This window comes from Astyanax mexicanus, chromosome 9 (genome assembly GCF_023375975.1).
Source record: "Astyanax mexicanus isolate ESR-SI-001 chromosome 9, AstMex3_surface, whole genome shotgun sequence".
Classification (NCBI taxonomy): domain Eukaryota; kingdom Metazoa; phylum Chordata; class Actinopteri; order Characiformes; family Acestrorhamphidae; genus Astyanax; species Astyanax mexicanus.
The window spans coordinates 4788798-4805142 of NC_064416.1; the positions used below are offsets into that span (position 1 = coordinate 4788798).

At 37.7% G+C, this 16345-nt stretch overlaps 1 protein-coding gene across 1 annotated transcript in view; it reads left to right on the top strand.

Moving 5' to 3' along the window:
* The first annotated feature begins 6949 nt into the window (after positions 1-6949).
* LOC103039544 (segment polarity protein dishevelled homolog DVL-3) overlaps positions 6950-16345 on the top strand; it is a 62868-nt gene continuing 53472 nt past the window's right edge. Inside the window, exon 1 of the mRNA XM_022665970.2 lies at positions 6950-7444. Coding sequence (XP_022521691.2) covers positions 7284-7444 — 161 coding nt within the window. The 5' untranslated portion in view covers positions 6950-7283. The remainder of the gene's footprint in view (positions 7445-16345) is intronic.

Consider the following 16345-nt stretch of genomic DNA (forward strand, 5'->3'; position numbering starts at 1 on the left):
TTTCGTTCCAGAGATGCACAGTACCAGTTAAAAGTTTGGACACACATTAAATTAAGTGTTTTTTCATTATTTTAAAATGTTCTGAATTGTAGATTAATACTAAAGTCATCCCAACTATGAAGAAAAATCATATGGAATTATTTAGTATAGAAAGAAAAAGTGTTTAACAAACCAGAATATGTTTTATATTTTAGATTCTTCAAAGTTTCTTAGATTAAACAGTTTTGCACATCTCTGCTGGATTTTCTCAGCCAGCTTTATGATGTAGAGTCACCTGGAATTCAAGCTTTCAGTTAACAGCTGTGCTGAACTCATCAAGAGTTAATTACTTGAATTTCTTGCCTCTTAATGTGTTTGAGAGCATCAGCTGTAAAGTTGTGAAGAGGTAACTGCCAACACGCAGACTACAGTCTGAAATACTCGTCTTTGAACGGCGAATGAGCTAGCACTGTGGTTAGTGGCTAATGCTAATGCTGCTGCACCCAGCCTTAGTGCTGGAGAAACTTGACTGAAAACTCACTCTTGTATAACGCTGTACTTCAGCGGAGAGGCTTTACTGCTCCTTAATACCTGACTGATAGAATTTATACATAAGGAGCACTGATGATTTTTGGGGAAAATTAAATGATTTAAGTGTTCCTTAAGCCCTATCCGGACGTGATTAGTTTCTCAGGGGGACATCTGTGTAAAATATTTCACTCTTCTACTCAGTGATAAAACTCCTGCATCCAGACTGCAATTAAAAAAAACAGGAGGATCAGTGAGTTTTTTTGATTTTAGGCTTTCTCGGTCACGTGACATCACGTTCAGTAGCTCCTCCATTTCCACTCGCTGTTGTGTTTTTATGTGGATCTCAGTGAAAATGCATGCCCAAAGTGTAATTATTGTGCGCGGCAGTGGGCAAACAGCCATTTTATTAAACACGGGGAGATGAAACTCAGAGAAGTGGATCCGGATGGGACTAAAATTACTGGAGGACCACGGAGTTCAGAGAAAAATAGTAGATAATTCAGCCTGTAATTTTTTTTTCACAGGACGTCTGAGAAAAACATGTACATGTTCGTTCTGGACAGGAATAAAATCACAGAGGATAAAAACCCCTGTAGAAAAGAAAATTACCCCAGAAACCCATGAGAAACTAATCCTGTCTGGATATTGCTTTATAGTCCTAAAAAAAAAATACTATGAAACATTTTAAGAACTTTGAAAGTATCTTTAAATCTTACTGATGAAACGGGCACTCATCAGGACCACTCCAGTTAACAGTACCCTAGATAAAAGCACCTAAATGCTTCTTCACAGAGTATTTTAGTTTGTTTAACACTTTCTTTTTTTAAAGTTACTACATGATTCCTTATGTGTTCGTTTACAATAGATGAGAAGGCGTGTCCTAACAATTGACTGGTACTGTATATGAATATGTGAGTGCGTGATTGGGTGGGATTGAGATGAATGGGTTTAAATGTGTTCAATACAGCCATCTGTCCTGTATCACGTGAATATGTTTGAATGTGTGTGTGTTTACACTCTGCCTATGCACGTGTTTTAATGTGTTCTGTTTTGCACCGTTAATTACTTACAATTACAGCTGACCTCTAATCATGCTGTGAGCGCTAATGATGGACTTACTCCAGAGTGTATCTTATATATCGTCCTTACCAACCGTCAGCTGATGCTCTCGAGTGAAGGAGTAACACTGTGTGAATCGCTGCTTTCCTTATCGCCCCTCTGAGAGTAGGACCCGGATCATGTCTGATTTGTTTGATGTCCTGGAACTGGAAACATTATCTCTGCTCTTCTGCTTTTCCCGGATTTCCCTGGTGCTGGTCCACCCCCAACCCCACCTCGCAGTGACTGGGACGCTGGTGCCTTTTAAAGCCCCTCACACTGTGGAGATCTTTAAACACTGCTGCCCAAACCAACAGCCTGGAATATACAGTGTCCTGTAAACCAGTGGTGCCCAACCATGGTCCTGAAAGAGGAGGACCCCTTGCTTCTGCATGTTTTAGGCCCAAAAATCCAAATTTCTCTTTTGTATCCTACCCCTTGTTTTCAAGTGTAATTTTTTGCACTATAAGGTGCACTTAAAATCCTTAAATTTTCCCCAAAATCATCTATGTATGAATTTTACCAGTCAGGTATTAAGGAGCAGTAAAGCCACTCCACTGAAGTACAGAGTTATACAGGAGTTTAAGTTTAGTTATGCAACACCAGGACTTGAGACTGGAGCAGTATTAGCACTAGCCGCTAACCACGCTAAGCGCTAGCTCTTTCGCTGTCCAGTGGTGAGTATATTAAAGACTGTAGTCTGCGTGTTTACAGTATTAAAACAAGCTACATAGGACAAACCACTAGCTAATATCACCCTGGCTTACTAAAACACTCACTGAGGGTTCCTCAATGTAGCGCTATCAGGCAGCATTTACTAGCGCTAATGCGCTAGTGCTAGCAGTAAGCGATTAAAGCTAATGCTCCAGCCTTGGTGCTGGAGAAATCTGGGAATCTAAGCTTACTGTAAATAAACGAAAGCCGTTTATTCACCCAAGTAAACAGTTTTCAGGGGAGATATCCATGTAGATTAACATCCAGTGCTTATAAAGGAAGAAAGGAAAGTTAAAAAGGAAAGTTGGCGACACCCCTGTTCCTTACTAGTGTCACTTAAAATGCGCTTTATAATCCGGTGTTCTTTATGTATGAAAATAGACCAGAAAAATAGGTCCCTTTAGGGTTTTATTATATGTCTTCAGACAGAAAGGGAAAAGTTGGTGCAGCAATTACTTATTATAGTCCATTCCTTAATTCCTCTGTGATAGTGATCTGAAATTGGCTTATACTTATTAAGAACAATAAGGAACAAGATAATTAAGGCGTGTGAATGAGATAATTAAGCTGTGGCCACAAATTACACATTATTTTTTTTTACATACAAAGTCACTTAAGGGACTGCATAATTTCGATTGTTCCTTTGAAGGAAGATGTAGCCCTACTAACATTTTACCCCACTTACCCCCAATAGCCTAACAAGAATTAAGACACCCTACCCCTAGGCATCCACACTCAAAACAGAGTAGAAGGGGGAAAATGGGATTGAGCCTTAAGTGTACATCCTTCTCTCAAATCAACTGATTCAGCTATTTAACCTAATTTACTTATTAACAAGTCTAATTTGAACTGAATGTGTAGCATTAGAGCAGGAAACCACTAAAACATGCAGATCAGAGGAGTTTGGTCCTCAGAGATCATGGTTTTGAATCACTGCTTTAAGCCATATTTGAATGTCATGATGTCAGTATTGTAGAAAAGCAAAAATCACCTATCGCTGTAAAGTACGTCATGTAAAAAGTATCTTCCTCGTCTTCCTGTTTGCATCTCTTTTTTTTCCCCATGCAAATGTATAATTTTTTTTAATTTATGGTTTTAAGGGCCTGTAGCATTTTTATTTTATATTTTAAATCGAATCTAATGTAGCACATACACATGTAGTGTTTAAAATGTAATCAAAAAGGTTGATGCATTGAATCTTTTGACATTTAAATGGTTAAAAAACACCTGATTTCAAATAATTGTCTTTAAGCTGTTACAAAAAACAAAAAAAAAACTATACATGAACACAAATAATGGGGCACCTGCTCATTCACAGTGTTTCGTCTGAAATCAAGGGTATTAAAAAGAGGTTATTCTAATTTTGTTGGAGTAACTGTTGGCGTTACCTTCATCAAAGGTAAGTATGTTTTATGATGTTTTACTACACCAAAAGTCTATTTTACACCATTCACAGTTCTCCGTTAATGTCCTTCTTTTTGAGCCATTCTTTTTTTGTTGTTGTTTTTTTTTGCCTTGGCTGTATGTTTTGGGTCATTGTCATGCTGGAAGACCCAGCCACAACCTAGTTTTAATTTCCTGGCTGAGTAAAGAAGGTTTGTTGCTCAGGATTTTACAGTACATGGCTCCATCAATTCTTCCATTGATTCAGTAAAGTACTTTTGTGCCTTTAGAAAAGAAACAAAAAACAACAAAAAAATATACATCAACACAAGAATACACCATAACACATCACCAAAACATAATGTTCCCACCTCCATGCTTGATAGTAGGGGCAGTGTTCTTTGGGTCATTCAAACACACAAGTTGAATTAATGCCAAAGAACACAATTTTTGGCTCATCTCACCACAGCATTTTCTCCCAATCACTTTTAGAATCATCCAGGTGTTCATTAGCAAACTTTCAACAGGCCTGCACTTGTGCCTTCTTGAGCAGGGGGATCATGCGGGCTCTGCAATATTTTAATACATTTGGGCGTAATGTGTTTCCAATGGTTTACTTGCTGACCACGGTCCCAGCTACCTTGAGATCATTAACAAGTTCCCTGCATGTAGTTTTAGGCTGATCTCTCACCTTCCTCATGATCAAGGATACCCAATGAGATTAGATTTTGCATAGAGCATCAGATTGATGTCGATTGACTGTCATTTTGTATTTATTTCATTTTCTTACTATTGCACCAACAGTTGTCTCCTTCTCACCCAGCACTTACTTAGGTATATAGGTTTAGTAGCCCATTCCAGCCTTGTGTAGGTCTGCGATCTTGTCCCTGAGAGCCATAGGAAGGTGTTTGGTGTTCCCCATGTTGTGGAAGTAAGAGTCTGATTGATTAATTGAGTCTGTGGACAGGAGTCTTTTATACAGTGGGTAAATTAAGACAGCTCTCTTTAATACTTGTAACAATTGATTAGGAGTTTCTAACTGGTCTGTAGGAGCCAGAACTTGATTGGTTGATAGGGGTAGATTTTATTTTTTATATTCTGTCTTTCACTCTTAAAATTTACCTACCCTTAAAATTATAGACAGTTCATGTCTTTTTCAAATGGGCAAACTCACAAAATCACTAATTACTTCAATGTAATTATGATGTTTTTGTTGTACACAGACTCCAGGGAAAAGTGTTATATATGGGCCCTTCAAAAGAAATAAGAATGAACTAAGCAGTCCTTCTAATTATGCCTATAATAATATAATTGCTCTTGCTATTCACTTCCACTGAATATGGATGACATTAGCCTGTTTCAGCCTGAAAAACATTACTTTTAGGCCTGTAGTAATAACATTGGTATTAACTGTTTACATACAAATAAATTTACTTCAGTATTTACCTGCCGCACCATGATCAGTGCATTAATAATAGCAACCCTCTGTTAATGTTGCTAATATTACTATTATATACTATTATCTATTATTAACTAAATGATTTTGTCTTTTGTAAGGGTGTTATTATATTATGTTAGTATTTATAACTATTGTTATGTTATATTTGCATTACTGCAATGGCATTAAATAGTGTCGTTTATTATTAAATTACAACAATAACATTAATTGCAATTACTTTTGGGATAACGCAGTATATCATCCAAGCCGTTTATCATTGTGACAGGCCTAATTTATTACCTTTTAAATGTCATGGAATGTGTGTGTGTGTGTGTAAGGAGGGTGGTGGTGGGGGTGCATACTAGAATATATAGTCGTGATCATCTGTAGCCCTAATGATCTCAGATAACTGGTTTCTTCCTTCCTTTTCTGAGAATAAAAGGGATCAAATGAATGTGTTCATTGTCTCATTGTTCTCTGAACTGAGAGCTGCAGGAAGATTGAAATACGTTTAAGCCACTAGATGGAGCCTCTTAATCAGTATTTTATTCAGGGACAGAAAAATCATTCAAAAGACCCAGTTTACAGACCCAGTTTACAGACCCAGTTCAGCTGCAGGTCCAGTGTTTCCAGTCCCGATTCAACACCTTTGTCTGTTTAATCAGTTCTTTATTATATCAGCTAGATCACAAGATACTGAATGTTTACTACTGCTACTAAAACAAGAGATATGGGTATGCAGCATGACTTATTATTGTACTGTAACAAACTGAATCTGGAATCTGGCCTCAGCCATCATAACAACTGCAAAATTAAAATACATGATAAATAAATGATGGATGGATTGATGGACAGATGGGATAGTCCGACACATAGAATAACTAGTAAACATATACTGTATATTGATAGATGGAAGGATTGTCGGATGGATAGAATAACTAGTAAACAGATACTGTGAATGTATGGATAGATGAAACAACTAGTAAACATTCTGTATCTTGATGGGTGGATGGATGGATAGACGGACAGATAGAACAACTAGTAAACAGATACTATTAATGGATGGATAGAACAACTGGTAAACAGATACTGAAGATGGATGGATGGATGGATGGATGGATGGATGGATGTATAAAATAACTAGTGAACAGACACTGTGGATGGAACAGCTAGTAAACATACTGTATCTGGATGAATGGACAGGTGAACAACTAGTAAACAGATACTATGGATGGATGGATGGATTGACAAAGATGGAGAGAACAACTAGTAAATAGATACTATGAATGGATGGACAGATAAAACAACTAGTAAACAGATACTGTGGATGGATGGACAAACGGACAGATGGAGAGATTAACTAGTAAAAATATACTGGGCATGGATGGATGGAACAACTAGTAAACAGATACTATGGATGGATGGACGGACCAATAGAATAACTAGTACAAATATACTGTGCGTGGATGGATGGATGGACAGACAGATGGATAGAACAACTAGTACCGATGCGATGGATGGATGGATGAACAGAAGGACGAACAAATAGAACAACTAGTAAACAGATACTATAGATAAATACATACGTGTATAATTAAATACTTAAGTACTTTGTTGATCTGAATTAAATATAAATAATTAGAGGAGTGAAAGTGTAAAGTGCTATAGATGATTGTATGTAGTCAGTATCAGTCTTTCTTCATTGTTAATGATTCTAATAGATGAGTTGAGGTGATTCATTGACAGTAGCTGCAGTACCGAGCTCGGCCTGTGGGCGCCGTAGTTTGACGGGGCTCCGCTCTCCAGCTGTTCGGAAGGGAAGGAGGAGAAAGCAGGGCCGCTCAGTCCGCCGTGGGGCTGCGGGGCAGCGGGGCTGCGAACTCCACACCGAGCCCGGGTTGGACATAAGGACCGAGGAGTACCGGAGAAAAGCGGCGCTTTAACCGCGTTTGGGGATCTATATTACCTGCTGTCGGTATTCCCGCCCGCGGAGGGTTACGGTTCACCGCTCTGCTTTACGGGTTAGGGTCCGGGAGCCTGAGCGGAGCGGAGCGGCGCGGAGACTGCAGCCGGAGAAGAGGCGCTGCTGGACGGACTCGGGGCTGGATGCGCCCGGCCTGCTCCTCCCCAGCGGCCCGCCATGGGGGAGACCAAGATCATCTACCACCTCGACGACCAGGAGACACCTTACCTGGTCAAACTCCCCATCCCGGCCGAGAGGGTCACCCTGGCCGACTTCAAACATGTCCTTAATAAGCCGAATTACAAATTCTTCTTCAAATCAATGGACGATGATTTCGGGTAAGGATCTAGTATATTCCATATTTCCATGTCTTCGAATTGTCCGGTCCACCTTAAAAATAGGGCAGCTTTTGTATTATGGCACTAGCAGCGGTAGGAACGCAACTGCTGAATCTGGCTCCTATATTTAAGGTGGAACGGAGAATTTTAAAAGAAGCTGTTGAATAAGATTGAACGTTATAACGAAAACCTCATTTGCTTTTTTTGGAACCTTATAAAGCATTTTAAGACTACACATTCTACAAATCCTTATTTCTACTTTATAATTGTTCTTAAAATCCATTTAAGAAGCTGTTGAATAAGATAGGGTGTTATTAACAAAACCTAATGTGCTGTGTGTCATACATTACTTTCTGAACCTTATAAAGCCTTATAAGACTATACTTTCTATAAATCCTAATTTCATTTTAATAACTGTTCTTAAATTCTATTGAAGAAGCTGTTGAAAAAGACGCTGAACTGATATTTTTTGGCTTTTATTTTCTAGACTTTGTAAAGTATTTTAAGACAATACATTGTAATTTAAAGTTTGAAAAGTTACTAAATTCCTGTGTTAATGGATACAATTAGATTATATCTTAACATATAGGTTGCAGCTTTAACAAATCACCCCACCTTTCCTCTAGCATAGTTCCATGGCTTCTAATTGCCCGGTCCACCTTAAAAACAGGGCAGCTTTTGTATTATGGCACTAGCAGCGGTAAAGCGCAACTACTGGAGTTCGCTCCTGTATTTAAGGTGGAATGGACAATTCGAAAATAAAACTGTTGATTGAGCTTTTTTTGCTATGTGTCATAACTACATTATTTTCTGGACTTTGTAATCTGTTTTAAGACCATACATCGTAATTTATACTATAAAAATCTTAAATTCCAGTGTTAAATAGGTACAATCAGATTATATTTAATTTATAGCTTGCTATCCCTTCACCCATCACCCCTTCTTTCCTTCAGCATATTCCATATTTCCATTCCTGTCGAATTGTTTGATCCACCTTAAACAGGGCAGCTTTTGTATTATGGCACTCGCTGCTGCTTAAGTTTGGATCCTTTATTTAAGGTGGAACGGACAATTCGAAAAGAAGCTGTTGAATAAGATGCTGAAGTGAGCTTTTCTTAGGAAAACCTCATTTGCTGTGTCACACATGACTTTTTCAACCTTTTGGACGACTTTTAAAACTATAAATCCTATAAAAATACATGAAATTAATACATATATAACATTTACTTTATAACATTTCCTACATTTCAGTGTTTAATGTATAAAATCAGATTATAGCTAAATTATAGCTTGCTATCCCTTTACAAATCATCACATATTTCCTCTGAGCATAGTATATTCTCATATATACAAACACCCTTTCTTTATATTTACACATGCCCTAACAGTTAAATATGGCATTTCAATCATTTCATCATTTCATATTAGCTGGAAATAATAATAATAATAATAATAATAAATCATACTGTACTTGAACACTCATTTTTATAGCATCAATTTTAGAAATAGAGAAATATAGGCAGGATGGCTTGAGCAGAGGTTTTATAGCTATAATTTGATTTAACTGTTTTTTTCCTTTGGTTTTATTGTTATGGCAAGGAAGAGCAGGAGATGACCCCTGGGACAAGACAAGGGGAGTTGCTTCCATTGTGAGCAGATGGTCAGACAGGTGTAGGAAGGTACATTTTGAGAGGAAGGAGAAGCAGGAAAGCAATAGTCTGTTCTTTTGTATTTTTTTACATTGTAAATTTAATATTAAAGACATTACAGAATACTAAACTGCATTCTGTAAGGAATTGTGTTCCCGTACAGCTTTACACCAAAAAGAAATAGAAATTCATTATAGACAGGAGGCAGAAAATCCAACAGTCCCCCAGCCTGAGCTCTACACTCTTAAACCTCATCAGCTTCTCTGAGTTATTAAAAGCTTATTACACAAACTACAGGGGAATTCACCAGTTCTGCTGCATTTCTGTGTTATTTAATAGTATTTAAAGATGTGAACTGACTCATTCAGAGTGGATTTGGTATGAAAGCTTGAGTTCTACAGAAGCGTATTATTTAATCTAAAGAGTTTTTACAAAAGTTATTACACTGAATAGTTTTTAATACATTCTGACACTGCTTTAAAGAACGATTATAGTATGTTTACAACCACAAGATGAGTCTTTCCACATGTGGTTTAATACATGAGAAGCTACTCCCTGCATCAGCTAGATTTAAATAACTTGTTGCCAGCGGAAACAATAATAAACCCATGCAGTAATTATTAACCAATGGGAGATTCTTGGACTGGGTATCTTTTCAAAACTTTTGATACTGATACAGATACCCAAAATATACTTTTTTACTTTTTTTAATACCTTTATGTAAATTGTAACAAAAAAATTATTCCCACACAACGTATTTATTTAACAGCTGACTCAAGTAATCTCATTATCATACTTGAATCTTGTTTGAGCTTGGGAGATAGAGAGGAAGAGACAGCGCAAGAGTCAGTGTGCGAAAGGAAGAGACAGTGCAAGTGATCGAGAGAGCGTGAGAGAGAGAGACATTGTGAGAGAGTGAAAGCCAGCATGAGTGAGAGACAGCGCGAGAGAGGGAGAGACAGTGTGAGAGAGTGAAAGCCAGCGTGAGTGAGAGACAGTGCGAGAGAGGGAGAGACAGTGTGAAAGAGGGAGAGACAGTGCGAGAGAGGGAGAGACTGTGAGAGAGTGAAAGCCAGCGTGAGTGAGAGACAGTGCGAGAGAGGGAGAGACAGTGTGAAAGAGTGAGAGAGAGGGAGAGACAGTGCGAGAGAGGGAGAGACTGTGAGAGAGTGAAAGCCAGCGTGAGTGAGAGACAGTGTGAGAGAGGAAGAGACAACGCATGTGAGCAAAAGAGGGAGAGACAGTGGAGAGGGAGAAACAGCGAGAGAGAGGGAAAGACAGCGCAAGTGAGCGAGAGAGCAGGAGAGAGGGATAGAAACTGAAAGAAGGAGAGACAGCTCGAGAGAGGAAGAGAGAGCGCAAGTGAGCGAGAGAGGAAGAAACAAGTGAGTGAGAGAGGAAGAAACAACATGAGAGTGTGAGACAGTGCGAGTGAAAGAGAGAGAGAGAAAGTGCAAGTGAGCGAGAGAGCGTGCGAGAGAGGGAGAGACTGAGTTAGAGAGAGATGTGTGCATCAGGATATCGAATTTATTTATATCAAATTTCTTACCTATTTAAATCCAGGTGGTGAACTTTTCTGAGCAGGCCGTTTCTATAAGAGAAAGATATTAAAATATACATTTAAATACCTTTTAATTTAGTTTTAAGAATTAAAATTAATAAATCTATTAAGACAGACCTGATTCACAGCATTCCTAATTTCTATGTAAATAATATATGCATTACTAGTGCAGTGTTTGCTTGTGTATATGTCAGTGTTGTTACAGGCTGTTAGAGATTTAAATCGTTGTATGTTTTATGTTTCTTATTTGTCTCAGTTCTGGTGATAACCGTGTTTAAAAAGTGTAGTTAATATCAGTGTGTAAGTGTTGGAGGTGTGTAAATCACGGCAGGTCGTGTGGAGTGGGAGGTGCAGAGCAGATGTCTTGGCAGGTCGAGCCGCTCTGTCGCCTCCAGTCTCCTGTGAACAGTATCAGTTACTAAACTCTCTTATTTACTGTTCACACACTGCCAGCAGCTTCTCATATACACTATATTACACTACCCGACTTTACTCTGGGGATTGAAGATGTTTCATCATTATATCAGAGACCAGGATCATCACAGTGTTCAGTATCAGTGATCTATTATTGAAATACAGTGCTAAAGTGTTTAAAACCAATAATGTATTGCAAATAGTGGAGTCAATAGATTAAAAAATGTAGTCTAATTAATCAAAGCAATATTCTGTGACTGCGATTAATTGCACTTGTTCTTATTAAGACGCAAGTTTTTATAGTGGATATTTAAATGTAAATAAAAGATTGAATGTAAGAAATATAAAATGCAGATATATTTATATTAGTAGTGTAAATTAAAACGAACCAACGTGGGACGCTGGAATAAAGAATGCATGATGATGTAGTAAACAGAGTGTCGTGGCTGCGAGCAGTGAGCGCTGCACATACCGCACTCTTAGTGTGTAAACAGCATGGAGCAGCAGAGACAGCATTAGTTCATAGCAGTATATTATCTAGCTAACATATCAGATTAAACTGTGCCTTATCAGAAGTTTAGCTCAAATAAAAAGTCAGGATCCTTGTAAATTTCCCTTTTCTCTTGATAAAAAACATTCAATTGCATATATCAACTATTAACTAGTAATAAATAGGGATGTGAATCACAGGGCATCTTATGATACTGCGATACTTTAATATATCACAAAACAATTTTCTACAATACTTCACAATATCTGTGGTAGTAAAAAAGCAAATTCTAGGAATTATGTATTTATTTATACTTCTAATATAATTCTGACGGGTCATATGTTACCATTGACTTCCGTTGAATATCTTTCTTCTTCGTCTATAAGTACATTGTTACTAGAAAAGTCTAATTGATGATCTCTTGACTGTAATTCAGTAAATACATTTCAATAACGTAGTTTAAGTAACACCATTAATTTTTAATTAGTAAAAGTAGGGTTATGCACCATGAAATTTTTATCGTATTGGTATTGGTCAATAATTGCTATTTTTTACAATCATCAGCCGATATTTAAAAACTGATAGTTGCTCATACTTGTATTTTCACACTTATGAAGTGCTTTTCTAGAAACCCAAAAATGCTGCATAATTACGTTTTTTATGGTGTCAATCCATATCTGGGCACAGTCATACATATAGCTTAAATACATATCACACACTTTACACATAGACACCAGATCAATTTAGAGTAGTAGTTTTAGAGTATTCAGTTTACCCGATGTACCGGATTTTTAAAAGCCTTGATTTCAGAAGAAACTATGATAGTTACTAATACAGTACTTTAAAACCATATATATATATTTTATTTGATTTAAGTTTTATTAAATTAACATTAGAACAGTTTAATTTATTGTATTATATTACTTCATTTTATACTGGTAAATCATTAATCCCTTATTTACTCAGATCCACTGGTTGATCCTGCTTATTTAAGAGGTTAAACCATACTGTTCTTTCCCTACTACACACACACACACACACACACACAACCAGTTAAACGAGATCATATCCAGATCCAGTACCTGGGGTCCTGTCATTTCTGTCTCGTCCAGGTGAACAGCAGGTCATTGTTCTGTCCATTCTCTCAGCTAATGTGACACAACATGGCCTGGAGTGAGTGAGTGTGTGTGTGTGTGTGTGTGTGTGTGTGTTGCTGGTGTCACACAGTTGAGATTAGTGGGTTGAGAGATGGTGGGTGGGGTAATAGATCAGCTGGATGAATATATATGAGGCTGATTTTGTGTAAAAGCAGTTTTTGCTGTGTTATTTAGTTTACAGTGTTTATAATGGACATGTGATACAGCACTGAACTTTATTTAACCCTCAGGAGTCTCGGTTATATGTTCTTTATGTGTAGAGGGTGAGACAGGTGTGTGTACAGGGTGGGAGTCCTTGTACGTAAATGAATTTACAGGAAAAGAAAGTAACTAAAGATAATAGTCTTAGTTTTGAATTGATGTCAGTCAATGAAAAAAGGTTTTATAAAAGTAGTTTGAGAGCATTTCTTTTGGTCCATTCATCATGAATTATTTACACAGAGTCAGTTAGCAGGCTATATTGCCACTTTTATATCCCCTAATACCAGGCAAGCCTCCTACTTGTTTAAATGGAGGTAGAGACCAAAATACTGTAAACAAGTGCTATATAATGTTTATTATATTTTTTATTATTGTGCATGACTGGGCTTTTAATATAGGTTTGTTAGGAGTACATATAATATAAAACATTAAGGATTTGAATTAAGGCATTAATTAGTATTGGATTTACTTTGTCCCACAAAATTACACAATATATGAAGAAATCAGACTTTATTAGCAGAAAAACAGCTGAAGAATGTTAACAACAGACCTTAAACAGAGATACGCCACCAACTTTAACACATCTTCATTTTAAACACTATAAATAGACCTATACAACTTATTGTTTAAGTATTTAAAGAGATATTTCTCAAAAGCTCTATTGCACAAGTAGGACACAAGTTTAATATCAATTTACAGTATGTTATTATTGAAGCCATTAGAGGCGTTACAGTATTAAAATCAGCCACAATTCCCTTCTTTCTCCAGTTAACAAATACATGCAGTTCAGTGTGCCTTAAAATGATCATTCAAGCTACAGTATTATTATATTTAAAAGGGCTATAGTTACTGCTCTTAAAGCTTTTTTCTGGGCTCGTCTGGGGGACAAGAAGAACTACTCTCAGAGCTGTGGATCGATTACACAATTCTATTTGTCTCTTCTCTGAGGGAATAATGGCTGTTTGCTGTTGTTTTTCTGTTTTACATGGATAAAAACACTCATACAGTGAGGAACAGCAGCAGGAGCTCCTCAGATATGGCTGCTCATGTTCTGCCTTTCACTCTGAGAACTTTTACTTTCAGTACTTCAGTACCATATTTTACGATAAACTATTGCAGTACGTAAGTACAAGAAATGTGAAATACTTTAGTACTGCCACTTGTACTTTTACTCAAGCCTGGCTCTCTAGTACTCCATACATGTCTATTTGGTTATGTTAGCAGTGTTTCTGCTGCTGTGCTGGAAGCTGGAGGTGCTGAGTTGTGAATTTATCACTACAGCGTCCCTAAGAAGTTGTGTTGCGGCAAGTTGAAGTTCATCTTGAAGTCGAGGTTACTTCTCTTTTGACCTCCTGCCTTATCTCCGTCTCTCTCTCCCTCTGTCTGAGTGTCTCTCGACCTGTCTCACACACGCCTCACCTTCATATTTCAGTGAGAGGTGGTATTTATGACGGCAGAAAGGCACTAAACCTTTATCCTCTGCCCTTTAACCTGCCTCTCTATACCTGTCTCTCTCTCTCTCTCTCTCCTCGCTGTTCTGGGAATCGTCCTGTAGCTCAGTGACCTCAGGTTCTGCCAGGAAAGTGTTTGGATGACATGCATGCTGGTGAGTTATGTGAAGAAAGGTGGAATAGCATATCTTTATTTCAGTACAGTCTCTCTCAGAGCTGGACGATATTGTGAAAGTGTGTGAGAGAGCTGGTCACTACCTGACACCTGAATTTGTCACACTGGAAAACCGGCCCTTAATAATGATATTGATAATAATGATAATAATAATGATATTGATAACCTTGATAATGTGTATTTTTGAACAGTAAACATTTAGAACCAAGTTACAACTTGCGTACAAGCGAAACAGCAGGGACTGCTCGAGAAAACGGTCACTATTATTAGAGCCGCATTAGAGTTAACCCATGAGTTAAAGCTCTTTAAAAGTTACAGCCTTTAAACACATTTACTCTCTTGCTCACTAAAGCTAAAGCTGCTGTTTCCATGTGGGTCAGCCAGACATCTTCCTGTATCAGTTTTTTTTCTCCAGTTTCTAAGAGTCTTTATTTGAAGGTGTAGAAAACAGTACTCACCGCTCTCTGGCTTCATCTGTAATTTCTCTAAAGAAAAGAAAGAACTTCTACTTTTAATAGTTACAGAGTTCTCTGTGTTTTATCTGTGTCTTTTTCTAGTTATTATGATGATGGTGAAAGTGTGAATGTGCTGTAAGTGTGTAAATGCTGCTGCAGTAGAGAGTAACAGCAGTAACACCATCTGTTCCACCACTACAGCTTTACTACAGACTAAAGACTTTGGAGAACCATCAACGTGAATGAGCCGGTATGTTGACTTTGTTTCAAAACAGTGGAAACGAAGCCGAGATCTCATTTAAAGTACAACTATCCAGCCCTATTGTCCGAGTTGAATATTAAATATGAATATTGTTCCCCCAGATAGATCCTGCATTAAGCCCCACACGCTAAACATGCTGGTGTTCCTTACTCTGAATTTGTCTGACAGATACATTAAAAAATACATTTATAGTAAGAGCTCTGTCCTGCTGAGCTATCTGTGTCTTTGATCATATGGACACTTGTGTTTTTGGATGATAATGTGTGTTTTATTGCATATTATACATATATGATAAGAAAAAGGAATCTGCAGAGTTAAAAAACAAAAGTTGAATTAACGTAAATGTTATTTGAAGCTATATGTTGTTACTTTTTGTTGTTTAATATTTGGTGCAGTTTTCTCAGAACCCACAGAGTCCCAGGGTGGTTGTACTTAATTTGTTTTAGTTATTTATGGCATTGAAATATTTTTGTATTAGAGCGTTAACGCTGCGATGCTACTCGGTAATGCTGCATCAGCAGCATTCACATGTGGCTGGCTTCACATGTATCGGAGGAAGCATGTGCTTCTGGTGTGTTGGGGCATCACTAGTGATAGGGGGAGTCCTAATGAGTGGGTTGGGCAATTGGCCGTGTAAATTGGGAAGAAAATGGGAAAATTTTGAAATAAAATTATTTCTTCTGGGAGCCCAGAAGCAGGAAAAGCAATTTCTATAGTGCGCCTTTTAAATGACAATATTATCGCTCATCGCAATAATTTCTGGGACATTATATCGTCCTGAAAATTTTGTTATCGTAAAGATAGTTCACCCCAGAGCCTACTAATTTAACCAGCACATACGCATCAACCTGTTATCAGCTATTAGCTAGTAATCCATTACTATTAGCATCGCCAGTCCAGCTGTTTTAGCATTGTGGCTAATCTGCTATGTTGTAGGCTTCATAATAAGATCTTACTCATCGTTAATAACCCCTATTGAGCTGTGTAGTGTGTGTGAGTGTGTGTGTGAGTGTGTAAAGAGTCTGTGTGAGCGTGTAAGTGAGCTGTATGAGTACGACGCCCCTGCTGTTCTGCTTTCTTTTATCC